At 50.5% G+C, this 13,713-nt stretch overlaps 1 protein-coding gene across 1 annotated transcript in view; it reads left to right on the forward strand.

Annotated features, from left to right (window-relative positions):
- Positions 1-13,713, forward strand: part of TDRD9 (tudor domain containing 9) — a gene marked incomplete at its 5' end in the record, with an annotated part of 113,254 nt that overhangs the window by 68,089 nt on the left and 31,452 nt on the right. The window contains 7 exons of the mRNA XM_080809772.1: positions 1,411-1,527; positions 2,520-2,627; positions 4,523-4,623; positions 7,927-8,100; positions 11,149-11,260; positions 12,473-12,685; positions 12,940-13,029. Coding sequence (XP_080665898.1) covers positions 1,411-1,527; positions 2,520-2,627; positions 4,523-4,623; positions 7,927-8,100; positions 11,149-11,260; positions 12,473-12,685; positions 12,940-13,029 — 915 coding nt within the window. The remainder of the gene's footprint in view (positions 1-1,410; positions 1,528-2,519; positions 2,628-4,522; positions 4,624-7,926; positions 8,101-11,148; positions 11,261-12,472; positions 12,686-12,939; positions 13,030-13,713) is intronic.

A 13,713-nucleotide genomic window follows, 5' to 3' on the forward strand; every position in this document is an offset into this window, starting at 1 on the left:
CTGCTCAGCAGGGAGCCTGCTTCCTCCTCTCCCTCTGCCTGCCTCTCTGCCTGCTTGTGATCTCTGTCTGTCAAATAAATAACATCTTCATTTGATCTTAGCCAAAAGGCCGAGAAGCGATAAAATAAATAAAATCTTTAAAAAAATAAATTTTTTTGTCTTTCCAGTTCTTTTCAGTTGTTTTCCAGTTAATGGTCACACCTGTGGCTTGTAGGGTTTTTACTTTAGTTTATTGAGATAATTTTGTGGTAAACTAGTTTATGAACAATTTATAGGTGTTGGGGATTGTGTGCTCTTGTGTATGCTGTGAAGTTTGAGGTTTTGTGGGAAATGCTTTTTATTGCAACTGGGAGATTTTGTTTAGAGCAGCTGTTGAACATTTGGTCACTTGGGCTTGGGTTTTTTTGCTTTTGTTTTTTATTCAAATTCTAGTTAGTTAACACACAGTGCAATACTGGTTTCAGGAGTAGAATTTAGTGATCACCCACCACTGGGTGCTCATCCTATGCCCACTCCCCACCCACATTCCTTCAGCAACCCTGTTTGCTCTCAGCTTGGTTTTTTTGTTTTGTTTTAAGATTTTGTTCATTTGTGGGAGAGAGAATATGTGGGGAGGGGCAGAGGGAGAAGAAGGCTCCGCAGCAGACTGTGCTCTGATTGTGGGGCTGCTGCGGGGCTCCCTCTCACGACCGTGAGACCATGACCTGAGCCAAAATCAAGAGTCGGACACTGAACTGACTGTGCCACTTGGGCGCTCCTGTTCTTGGCTTGTTTTTAATCACAGCAGCAGGATATGTCCGTGTCGGGGTTTTGACATGTGTAAAGGACTTTAAAGCAGAGGGTATGTTCTAGTCACTTGCTCTTGCGATGCCCAGGGGCATTGTGGGTACATGTTTGTAGTGTGTGTGTGTGCACGTGTGCGCATGCACTTACAGATGGGGATCGTGAAGCGCACGTTGGAGCGTGTCCTGGTATTTTGTTAGTGTTGTACTGAGCATCCTTTTCTTTTTTGTTTTTTTTTTTAAAGATTTTACTTATTTGACAGAGCACGAGAGAGCCGCGCACACGGGAGAGGGACACAAGCAGGCGGGGAGAGGGACACAAGCAGGCGGGGAGTGGGAAAGGGAGAGGCAGGCTCCCTGCTGAGCAAGGAGCCTGACATGGGACTCGATCCCGGGACCAGAGATCATGATCCAAGCTGGAGGCAGACGCTTAACCAACTGAGCCCCCCAGGCGCCCAGATCCTTTCCATTTCTTACTCATTCACCTTTAATAAGGTGACTCTTAGTAAATGCAGTGTTTAATCCTGTAAACGTGTGTCTCCCCCATTGTGCACTTGTTTTCCAGTGTGTTCATTACTTTGCGTGGCATGAGGCTTTTGAGATACCCCATTTCGGTGTGTTTTCTTAGGTGGCCGAGTTGTATGAAGAGCTGAAGAACAGGGTCTCCCAGTTCAACATGCACGTGGACCCCCGGCGGCCCGTCATGGACCAGGAGTACACGTACAAGCAGCGGTTCATCCTGCAGGTGCGCTGGGGCCCCTGGACGTCTGTTCTCATTCTTCCTCTTCGCCGGCTGTTGCGGTGGAGAAAGTGCCCATGCCTTCTTTCTGATGCGAATCAGGCCTCGAGAGATCCTAGGCCCATGATGTTCACGCTGCGTTGGGGGAGAGCATAGTTCAAGTTCTGCACGTCTCGGAGCTGGCCCTCCACCCCAGTGCTGTCCGCAGGGGCGCGCTCTGTAGCCCACCAGCTGCTCATGCGCTTTAGGACATGTCCTTGCGTTTTGGCTTTTAAGATACTAAAAATGTTCTTAATGTAACTCAGCATATGTAGCTCTTCTCTTACACTGGAAATACTAACTTTAGAGGCGGGATCAGGCCAGCTTGTTGGACGGGACCTTATAGGGATTGTGTGGAGGGAAGCACGTCCCACGAAGGGGCTTCTTCCGGGTTCCGAGCCGGACCCCGTCTGTCCACATTAGCAGGCAGCACTGGGTCGCAGGCGGGTGTCTGTGAACGAAGTGGTGCCGGAGGACGGTGTTTTCTGGATGTCACGTTGCTTTGCGGCTGGGGAGAGTCCTCCCTGAGTGTATGTGCCGGAGGGTGTGTTTTGACGGAGGAGGGACAGTTCGCAGAGTGCTGTTGGGAAGTGCGCACTGGGTGTGCTGCTCGGAGTCTGGGGAGGTGCCGGCCCGCGGAGGTGAGTGTGTCACACAGCGGGTGGGAGAGCGTGCGCTGTCATTCGTGCCCTCACTCAGCTCGCCGCTGGTTCCTAAACTTCCCTCGGAGACGGGCTCCGGTTCCTCGAGGTGGGACATGTCCGGAGTGCTTCTGTTGGTGACATGAGATAATCAGAATTGTGACTTTCTGCTTGATTTGCGGAAGCTCTAGTGTATTAATATAAACAACTCCTCAGCTTTCAGATGTTTGGGACATCATTCTGGGAAGAGGTCAGCGTATCGCTGAGACAGACCGACAAGTCATGTTGCCGCTTCATGAAAGTCTAATCCTCCCCCAGGTGGTGTTGGCTGGCGCTTTCTACCCCAATTACTTCACGTTCGGGCAGCCTGACGAGGAGATGGCGGTGAGGGAGCTGGCCGGCAAAGACCCGAAGACCACCGTCGTGGTAGGGGCTCCCCTTCTGTGTGGCTGCTGCGAGCGCCGTATCCCTTCTGGGGCTCCCACTTTTACAGGGACCTGGTGGATTTTTCCCCCCCTAAAGTGAATATTTTTGCTCATTTGACCTTTTCACAGACATCTACTTGCTCCTCTGTGTGGCTTCCTATTTTGCAGACCTGCCCTTGAAAGAAAGCCTTGAGAAACTATATATTTGTGACCAATGCTGATTGATCATGTGCTGTTTTGAAGGATTTAGGACGCTTCTCCCTGAGTTTAAGAACTTTGAGCTAACAATTTCCTTTCACACAAAGTACAGTGTTACCGGTTGGCAGCTTTGTACTGGGATTTAAACTGTCATCCCCAGGCTTGAACTCATTCTGGTAGAATCGGCTAGAGCAGGTATTTTTAAATTCATATGTGAGGGCCCCGTGCCCCAGAATCTGAACTAGAAGGAATGGCCTGGAAAGGAGTATTCAGAGAACACGTGTTTTCAGTGACTCTGATCTGCCACAGGCGTGGACTGTTTGTTTAAACCTGAGCGCACGGTGACCTCGGGACACACACCCGGAACGAAGCGTGTGGGGCCTGCGCTTTCGTCGGCCTTCTCGGGTCCCTCGGTGTCCCTGACAGCGGCAGGGGAAGCCCTCGGCAGACTGGCCGGCGTGCAGTAAGCGCCCCGTGTGCCAGCTTTCCCCGTTGTTGTGGAAGTGCCCACGGTTGCCGAAGAGGTGGGGTGCGCGGGTCGGGGGTCGCGGACGACCGGCGCGCTGGGCAGATCTTCGAAGAGCCTCGAAGCTGCTGGTGCTCAGGCTGGAGACCGGCCGCGGAGATGCGCCTCACATCCAGGGGAGGGGGTTTCGTTTACAAGGTGGTCATTGGCCTCGTAGCGCTGCTGGGGACCCTGCCCTGTGACCTTCAGGGCCGACCAGGCTCCTTTGCTTCCTCGAAGCCCTCGTGGTGCTCTCCGCTGCCCTGTGCCGCTGGAGAAGGAGCCTGAGCGTTCTCCTCAGACCCGGAGCGGTGCTTGTCTCCCGCAGCCCCGAGGCAGCCGGCTCGCTAGGCACGCTGGGGGCCACGGACGTGCCTTCCCTGTGAGCGGAAGCCAGACCGGCGCTGGTGTTGACCGAGCGCTTGCCCGAGATGCCCTTTGTGATGTACCTCCCCGAACCTCGCACTGACCCCTCGAGGTGGGGCGAGGCGGGGGTTGCCGTCAGCTTATTTCTGCGGGTGGTTGAGTCCCAGGGCGACTCCGTCCTTTGTCCCAGGAGACTCGCCAAGACGGCTCAGAGCCCGGGAGTTCTCACGCGCCCACCGCCTCTCTCGTGGGGCCGGGGTGGGTCCTGAGACTAGCAGGACTAGTGGCGGGGGGCGGGGGCCTCGGGTTTTCTGCCAGAACCTGGAAACGAGTCACCGGGACAGAAGGGGGAGAGCGAGCACTGGGGGCTGGAGAGGTCTGCGCGGCTCAGTGCGCTTCATTTCCGGCGGTGGTGGTGGGCGTGCCCCGTCCCTAACCTGTGCTGCGCTCCCCCCCAGGTCCCCTATTCCTTACGGAGAAAGTGTCTTTTAAAGAGATGCATTTGGTCAGCTTGCTTACTTGAAAGTCAAATAAAACACAGCTCTTAGTTTTTCTGTGTTGGATTTTGGATTATTTTAACAGAGAAAGAATTATCTTTTATTTAACATCTATTTATCATTAAAATTTAGTTATAGTGTAAAAGTCATCACTCATTTAATATACCTAACCATAGAGTCTACGTCTTACAGTTACAGACAGTGAATTTCATTTTTGTGAGCTAATGTGCAGCCGCCTTAGCTCACGGACACTGTAACTATTGGGTTCGCTGTTGTGTTCTGTGTTCGCTGCGACACCTGCTCTGATGAACGCTGCCTCGTGTGTTACAGCTGAAGCACATCCCGCCCTACGGATTTCTCTACTACAAACAGCTGCAGTCTCTCTTCCGACAGTGTGGTCAAGTCAAATCCATTGTCTTTGACGGTGCAAAGTAAGTCGCGTTTCGTAGCAGCTGCCATTACGAAAGGGCCATCACGTGTTCGGTGTTTGCAGGAACTAAATCTTAACACTGAGTGCTTGTGGAGTTGGGTCCCTATCCGGGCCCATCCGCGTGGCCTTGGAAGGCAGCTTGGGGTTATCTTGTCCGCACTGATGTATCCTCTTTTTCAACCAAGTGAGCTCCCAGAGGAGCTAGGGTGGGAGCTTGGTGGTCTGATACCAGGAAGGCTCGGTGGTGCCGTGTGGTGCTGGGGCGGGCGCTTGGATCGTGAGCCTGTCCTTAGGCTTTCATGGGGTGTCCCTAGCGATAAGTCACTTTGTCGGTCACAGAGACGCCCCAGAGCAGGGTTTATCTGTTCACATTTCTGGAGGACAACTCCTGCGAAAACCCGGTCGTGTCGCACGTGTTTTAGTTGCAGATACGGGAGACGAGACGGCATGTTTTGAAGTATCACTTTGAATTTTTATTTCCAAGAGGGACTGCTGATGTGCGGAAAGGACTACTTACGGTTTTAAATTGAATTTTAGTTTTCAGTTAGAAAGTTTTTTCTGATGTTCTATAAACTATTTCATTTATAAAACTTTGTAAATCTAGGGAGTAAGAAACACGTGCACTCTTGTCTTCACTGATGTCCACTAACTCACGCTGAGCATATTCAGTCCCTTTTCCATTTGGGTTAATTTTCTCAGACATTTTAAGTTCTGTTCCTATGATTTAATATTTGATGTTCTTTTTTTTAAATTTTTTATTTATTTTCAGCGTAACAGTATTCATTGTTTTTGCACCACACCCAGTGCTCCATGCAATCCATGCCCTCACTAACCCCCACCACCTGGTTCCCCACCCTTCCACCCCCCGCCCCTTCAAAACCCTCAGGTGGTTTTTCAGAGTCCATAGTCTCTCATGGTTCACCTCCCCTTCCAATTTCCCTCGACCAATATTTGATGTTCTTGGTAAGCTGCATGTGTTTCCCCTGGCCCTGTGCGTGCTCGCACGGCAGAGTCATACCCTGAGGAAGTCTTCCTAAGTTCTTTTAACAACTGTTACCAGTTGAACTAATTAAGCTTATAACGTCTCTAGTTTTTTCAAATATCCTAATACAGATTACATGGAAATTCTTAATCACATTTACAAAATCACTTCGTTGACACTGGACTCACGGTGAAGTTCTCTTTCCCGAATGCTGCAAGTCTGTCTGCTGGGCTGCTGAGGTTCCCGTCGCAGTGGGTGCTCTCTGGTGGCTCGAGCGGCCAGCAGTCTGGTCTCTTGTGGGTCTGCATCTCGGGGTGGATTCTGTGTTTGTTTCACATGCTTCCTGTCTAAGCCTTTGTTGGAGGGATTTCGATTCTATTTTGCATGGTTCCTTGTGTTTCTGGCTTTCTGGTCAGCGCGGCGACGTTCTGGCGGCCCCTGGACAAGGAGCGCTGTTCTTCTGAGTGTGCCAGGAGCCGTTCTCGCGCACCGAGCGTTCAGAGGCAGTGGCGTGGGTCACTGTTAGATGGAGTGGAGGCTGTGTTCGTTCTGGGACCGTGCAGGGCCCACGGGAGCAGCAAGCCTGTGTCCGGCGTGAAGGGCATCTGAGCACAGGTAGCAAGTATAGGGGTGCACCGTTTCCTCCCATACGAAGTTTCAGCCCAGTTGTGGGGTTCTGTAGATGATGGCCTGTTGTGAAATGTCGTGGGAGAGACCCAGGTGGTCAGAGGACCTTCTTTCTGGGCCTCGGGAGCAGTAGCATCACCGGAACCTCCTAAGGAGGTGTGTGAGGTGGACAGCAGAGGGGCTGGCAGGGCAGGAGGGGTTGCTGACCCTGTAGGAACCCAGTGTGAGCCCAGTTGGGACTTTGGAGAGTGTGGGGTGTGTGCGAGGCACAGCCGGAGGCCTTTTTGCCAGCGGCTGGCTTTGTGTTAGGTCTGTGTGGTGGGGGACCGGGTGCCGTGCACTGGGTGGTCCTTCGTGGCTGCCTGATCAGCATGGGCATGAGCAGGTGGGTGTGTGGAGACCCCCGAGTGTTCTGAGCCGTGCTGTTTTGTGGCACTTGGTCAGGGAACGATGAGTCATCTAAATGACCTGGTCACCTAAACCAGAGGCAACATTGGAAACAAAGGAGGTGACAGGTGAGACCGAAGCTCTCTGGGTTTGGCTGTTGATGGCCTGTGCAGGACAGAGAAGAGAGGGGGCCCAGGAGGGCAGGTCTTAGAGATTGCATTGTCCAGAGAGGGGCTGGGAGGAGCCCACTCTGGGGGGGGAGGTATGGGGGGTCCCAGCAGGACTTCGGGGTCCTGCTGCAAGCTGAGTGTTTTGGAAGCGGGGTCTTGAGTGTGATAGAAACTGCTTCTGAGGAGGGGCTCAGGAGCCCTCTAGAGAAGGCTGACATGATGGGGTGGGGGCGTGTGAGCGAGCTGGGCACAGACCTGGGGAAGGTATGCATGCTCAGCAGGGAGTCCACCAGGGGGCGCGTTTAGGAGGGCGGAGGGCAGAGGAGAGCCTGAGGTCCCTGCAGAGGAGCGAGGCGCAGGGATGCACACGCCTGTAGGCGGGCAGAGTTAGGGGCCGCCTCTCTGGCCTGCTGGACGCTCTTCATGGGCTGTGTCCTTTCCAGGGCTCAGGGTACACATTTCCATGCCGGTGCTTGTCGGGGTCATAGGTCTGTTTGCATGAGTGTGATATTTTGACCCAGGAGCGTTCATGTACAAGCAAATGTGAACTTGAAGCTTGCTTTCTTTATACCGGGAAATGCCCAGCAGACACCCAATGCCTGCTTGGTTCTCATCTCCCAGAGAAAGGGATGGGAGGGGCACCCAGGGATGCAGGAGGGGGCGGTAGCGTGGGGCGTTCATCAGCACGACTGGTGGTAAACTTGATGGGGTTTGTAGAGGGAAATCACAGAGATCACTGACCTCACGTGTGTGCTTTTATCTTACTGTGTTTTATTTTACAGTAAAGTAGAAAAACCCCCAAAACTCAAAAAGCTGTCTTCCTGTGTTCATTTTGAGAATTAAGATTCTGTAGCTGAAAAGCTCATTAGTGTTGGTGTTTATTCTGCGTTACCCGCTTTTGTAGAAGGCTGATCCCTGGTTTTACTCTAATGGTGCATCATTGTAATTTTCATTTCTCTTAAGTAATTTCATTTAGGGAGACCTTTCTTGGTTAATTATAGAATGAAGAGTTACTGGTATTTCAAGGGGAGGTGGAGCTAAAAATTTCCATCTAGTCTTGAAAGAGATTAATATGCACTTAGTTCCTTTTTCCCAGATGCCCGATCAACTGATTTTTTTCTTTCTATTTGTGGAGCAGAGCCTTTGTGGAGTTTTCACGTAACCCGACAGAGAGGTTTAAAACCCTTCCTGCAGTGTATATGGCCATGAAGATGTCTCAGCTGAAAGTCTCCCTTGAGCTGAGCGTGTACTCTGCGGAGGAGATCGAAGGGAAGGTGCAAGGCGGGGCTGTCTCGAAGCTCAGGAACAGCAGGTACCCCGGGGGCTGGCCGGGCGGGGCTCTGTCCGCCCGCTCTCACGGGGGCAGAGGCCGTGTTCACGTGCGCCTCGCTCGTGCTGACACGCGCGGCACTGGCTGTGCAGCCCTGAGTCCTGGTTTCCTCACCTCCTGGCTGTGTGTACTCAGGCACATTCCTTGACCTCTCTGAACCCTGGTGCTCTTTTCATTTGTTTGTTTTTTCAGCTCTGTTGCAAAATAATTGCCGTCCATCGCTGTGAAGGTCTCAGGTGTTCAGGAGGTGGTTTGATTTCCCTGCGCTGTGAACTGACCACCAGAATATATGCCGCTAGCACAGAAACTCCTCCATGGGGCGAGGACGCTCAGTATTTGTTCTCCTGATGACAGTCCTGTATGTCTTACGGCAGTGTTAGCGGCAGGCACCCTGTTGCACAGTCTGTCCCTAGGACTTGTTACCACGGAACTGGAAGTTTGTATCTTCGACCGTCTTCCTCCTGTGCCCCCTTCTCCCACACTCTGCCTCTGGTACCACAAGTCTGATCTCTTTTTCTATGAGTTGTTTTTTTTTTTTTAAATAGATTCCACACGTAAGTGAGACCACACAGTGTTTGTCTTTGTCGGACTTATTTCAGTCAGCATATTGCCTTCGAGATCTATCCGTGTTGTTGCAAATGGTAGTCGTCTTGTTTTTATGGCTGAATGATACTCTAGTGCATGTGTAGCACAGCTGCTTCATCCAGTCGTCCAGTGATGGATGCTGGAGTTGTTCCGTGTCTCAGCTATTGGACCTGATGCTGCCATATGCAGGATCTTTCTGAGGTAGCGTTTTTGTCACCTGAAGATATATACCCGGAAGTAGAATTGCTGTATTATATGGTGGTTCTCCTTTTAGTTGTTTTTTTTTTTAAGATTTTATAAATTTATTTGTCAGAGAGATAGAGTACAGGTAGGCAGAGGCAGACAGAGAGGCAGGCTCCCTGTGGAGCAAGGAGCCCGATGCGGGGCTCGATCCCAGGACCCTGAGATCATGACCTGAGCTGAAGGCGGAGGCTTAACCCCCTGAGCCACCCAGGCGCCCCTCTCCTTTTAATTTCTTGAAGGTCGTCCATACTGTGTCCCATAGTGGCTGTACCAGTCTTCAGTCCCCCCAGCGCGCAAGGGCTTCCTTTCCTTCTGTGCCCACGCCAGCGTTTGTCTCCTTGATGACGGCCATTCGGACAGCCGCGAGCCGATACCTTGTCCTGGTTCTTATTTGCATTTCCCTGATGACCGGTGATACTGAGTATCTTTTCACGGACCTGTTTGCCTTTTGTGTATCTTCTTCGGAGAAATCGCTATTCAAGTCTTTTTGGCCATAAAAAATTGTTTGCCTACTGAGTTGTGTCTGTGTAATAGAAACGGCACCTACCGTGCAAGGCTGTTGAGAAGGCTGAGCGGGATCACGTAAGTGCTTGTCGGTGTAGACGGCAGGGAGTAGACCTGATTTCGGTGTCCTTTCTTCGTCGTAGAGTTCCTCATTTCCTCTGTTTAAGCGCAGCGGAGTAGTCTCTGTTCTCAGCAGAGCGGACGGTGGGATGGAACAGCGCCCGGGGGACTGGCCGGCGCCAGCCGCCCCTTCCTTGCGGAGGAACAGGGAGGCTGGGCGGCCCGCGTGGCTGGCCCTGCGTGGTGGCGCTCGCCATTCGGCAGCTGGCAGGGGGTGTGTGGATTTTCTTTTCTTGGACCAAATTAAATCCCCCTTTAGGGTTTAGAACGGATTCCTTTGCTTTTCGGTCACACTTTCCAAGTACCATGTGTAGGAATTCTCAGTCATCTTTTCTTACTTGCGATGTTTTTAATTCCATGAAGAACTTGACAGGAGTTTGGGGGAATTGGTGAGAAAGGGAGATATGTCCCACTGAGTCTCGTCCCGTGGGGGAGGGTTAGATTCTGCGACTCTGGAGTGCCCCAGGGTTAGGTCTGTAACACAGGGAGGAACTTTCCTGCCAGTAGCTTTGCCTGAGTCACTCTCACTTCAGAAATGGATCTGAAAGCTGGGAGAAAGTTGGGTCACGATCTCTTGTGTAGTTCTTCCTCTTCATCTTAGTTATCAATAAAAGCATTAGGAGGGCTCCTGGGTGGCTCAGTGGATTAAAGCCTCTGCCTTCAGCTCAGGTCATGATCCCAGGGTCCTGGGATCGAGCCCCGCATCGGGCTCTCTGCTCAGCAGGGAGCCTGCTTCCTCCTCTCTCTCTGCCTGCCTCTCTGCCTAGTTGTGATTTCTCTCTGTGAAATAAATAAAATATTTAAAAAAATAAAAATTAAAAATTAAAAAAAAAGCATTAGGAAAGGGACATTTCGTTTTTATCAAATTTGTATTTCACATTCTCAAACTTGAGCATTTACTATTTTTTTTAAAGAGGATGTATTCTCATTTTTTTTTTTAAGATTTTATTAATTTATTTGACAGAGATCACAAGTAGGCAGAGAGAGAGGCAGAGAGAGAGGAGGAAGCAGGCTCCCCGCTGAGCAGAGAGCCTGATGTGGGGCTCGATCCCAGGACCCTGAGATCATGACCCGAGCTGAAGGCAAAGGCTTTAACCCACTGAGCCACCCAGGTGCCCCACTATGTTATTATTTTAAGAGATCAATGATTAACCCCTTGGTTTATTAGAAAATCATGTATGTTTTTTCTAACAGCATTGAGCTGGGCATGGATTCTGGTATTTGCCGAAAGGTCAGTCCCCTCTGAAGCTGGAAATCAGGAAACACTGCAGGTGTTAGATTTAGAATGTGTACCCCTAGAAGTCAGTCATCTGTCAGAGTCTTGACCTTTAGAATCCGTTGTTGAAGGGTAGTTGTAACTCTGGGGGTGCACAGACCTCCAGGGCAGCTCGGGAAGCCACTGAAAACTCAAATTTGAGAGGAAATCAAATTAGTCATCTCCAGGTTAGGTATTTTCTTAAAATGTTCTTTCTTGTATTAGCAATGGGATAGGTGGGGTGATAACTTCACATATGTAAGCATGTTTTCTTTCAATACCTGATTTTTATTTTTATTATTTTTTTAAATCACGTTACCTAGGGTGAATGTGGACTTTCAGAAGCAGACAGTAGATCCTATGCAAGTCTCCTTTAACGCATTAGACAGATCCCGGACAATTACAGATCTCCTCCTGACTGTTGATGTCACAGAGGTGAGATGCTGTGGTTGAGTCGTTAGAGCTTTTCTGTCTTTTTAACCTAGCACTGTCATGTTGTAGACATCAAGTTAGTCATGTACACCTGTTCTCACACAGCCTGAGCACCTTCGTGATCGAGGCAAGGCGGGTGGGTTTGAATTACTGTACTTGTTATATTGAAATGTGGCCACAACACAAAATGAAGCAAATCTCATTCTAGAATCAGAACATAATTTAAAAAATTTTTTTAATATTCTTTATTTATTTATTTGACAGACAGAGATCACAAGTAGGCAGAGAGGCAGGCAGAGAGGGGGGGAAGCAGGCTCCCCGCCGAGCAGAGAGCTGGATGTGGGGCTCGATCCCAGGACCCTGGGATCACGACCCGAGCTGAAGGCAGAGGCTTTAACCCACTGAGCCACCCAGGCGCCCCCAGAACATAATTTTTAAAACGTTAGGTACCGTTTAAAATGCTAAAACCTAAAATAAATAAATAAATAAATAAATAAATAAAATGCTAAAACCTTAGTTTCAGCAGCACAGTACACATGAACGTTCTAACTGGCCTAGTGAAGTATGGCCGTGTGATTCAGTTCACGTCATTACTCTTTAAGGTGTGGCTTTTACTCATTCAGATCCAGTGTCAGTGCAAATACAGACCTGCTTCCTGGTGAATCTGTGACTACACTCACCAGCGGCTTTACCGGGAAGCTTGAGCTCTGGCCGATTGGGAGACTGCGGTCGGCCTGAGTCGGCCCAGCATCGTGGGCGGGAGGTGCTCAGTGAGGCCCTTTTGCACGGGACACCGGCTCCTCCTTCTCCCACTTGTCGCTGCTCCCTCCGGGGCTGCGCTCACACCCGACCTGCCCTTGCTGCTCTCGCGCGCCTGCAGTCTGTGGGCTGGGCTCACCCCCCGGCGCCCGGAGCCAGTCAGACGGTCTCTCAGTCCGGCCTTCTGTGCCCTTTCGGAGCCTGCCCTGTGTTCGTGGGCTGGCAAGTCTCGTACCTCCGAGAGAGGGGTCTGGGACACGTGTTTCCTTGCTGTGGGGACCAGGGAACCCCCTTGTTCGTAAGCACGCGTTAAAGCCTGTAGAATTACTTGAGTTCCGGGGATTCCAGTTTGTGAAGTGCGGTATGCAATGTCAGTCCCGCAGCGTGAGCTTCTGGGAACCTGCACATCGAAATCCTTTCTGGATTTCGTCTCTGCTCCTTTCCCTTCTTTTTTAGGTCGTTGAGGTGGGACACTTTTGGGGATACAGGATTGATGAAAAGAACTCGGGGATTCTGAGAAAGCTCACCGCTGAAATAAACCAGCTGGACCTGCTGCCCTTGCCTGTCCGCCCGCACCCGGACCTGGTCTGTCTGGCTCCTTTTGCTGATTCTGATAAAGAAAGCTACTTCAGAGCTCAAATCCTTTATGTTTCAGGGAATTCTGCCGAGGTACGTGTTTCTCTGTAACCAGCTGCTCGAAGGGAAATGAGCAGTTTACAGAAAACCTTTTTTAATTTTAAGTGGAATCCTTTCAGTTAGAAAACTAGTCTTGTAAAAAGTTATTTCCAGCACTGCTGTGTGGATGTTAGCTGCTGCCGTAAGACTGCCAGATTCCGAGGCTAGAGAGAGCCTCGTGAGGCCACCGGCCGGGTGGCGTGTGATTCTGACCCGGTGTTAAAGTGTGTCCTTTCCCCATTCTCTAGGTGTTCTTTGTAGACTATGGTAATAGATCTCACGTAGATCTGGATCTTTTGATGGAGATGCCCTGTCAACTTCTTGAACTACCATTTCAGGTAAGGTAGAGAGGCTGCTGTGGTATGAACGTGGAAGCTAGAAATGATCCTAGAGGTCACACGGCCTACCCTCAGCCCACAGATAGGGGCCAAGTCTCAGAGTGGGAAGGGACTTTCCTGGTCACACAGGCAAAGTTTGATTTCTGCTTTTTTCCAAAAATGTATTGCCACAGATGTTTTTGTCAATATTGTTTGTGGAGTGAGTTAAAAATATATGGAGTGTGGTTTCACACTTAGCAAAAAAGTAGCTGTTTAAGTGAATTTAATTCCAGACACTGTTTCTGAGCTTTTTGGTTGTGTTGTAAACAGCTAGAACTTGGGCGAGCTAGATGTACCCGTGCGCCTCTCTCAGTGTGGAAACAGTCCAGAAGGCGTTCCAAACTTCTGTTCGGGTTGAAAGCAACGTCGAATTTCTTTACCTATGAAATCCTCACTTTGTGAAATCTACCCCCCAAATTGTTTTTTTAAAATACATATAATCATTTATGTATTTGTTATAGTTGGCACAGAATAGGATGTTAGTTTCAGACATTCAACATAGTGATTCCACAACTCTGTACTCAGCTGTGCTTGCACAGGGGTAGCTGCCGTCCGTCTGTGACCCTGCAGCATGAGTACGGTCCCAGCGACCACCTTCCGCATGCGGTCACCTCTTGCTCACGGAACTTGTTCACTCCGGGACTG

Source organism: Martes martes (assembly GCF_963455335.1).
Source record: "Martes martes genome assembly, chromosome: 7".
NCBI classification, from domain to species: Eukaryota; Metazoa; Chordata; class Mammalia; order Carnivora; family Mustelidae; genus Martes; species Martes martes.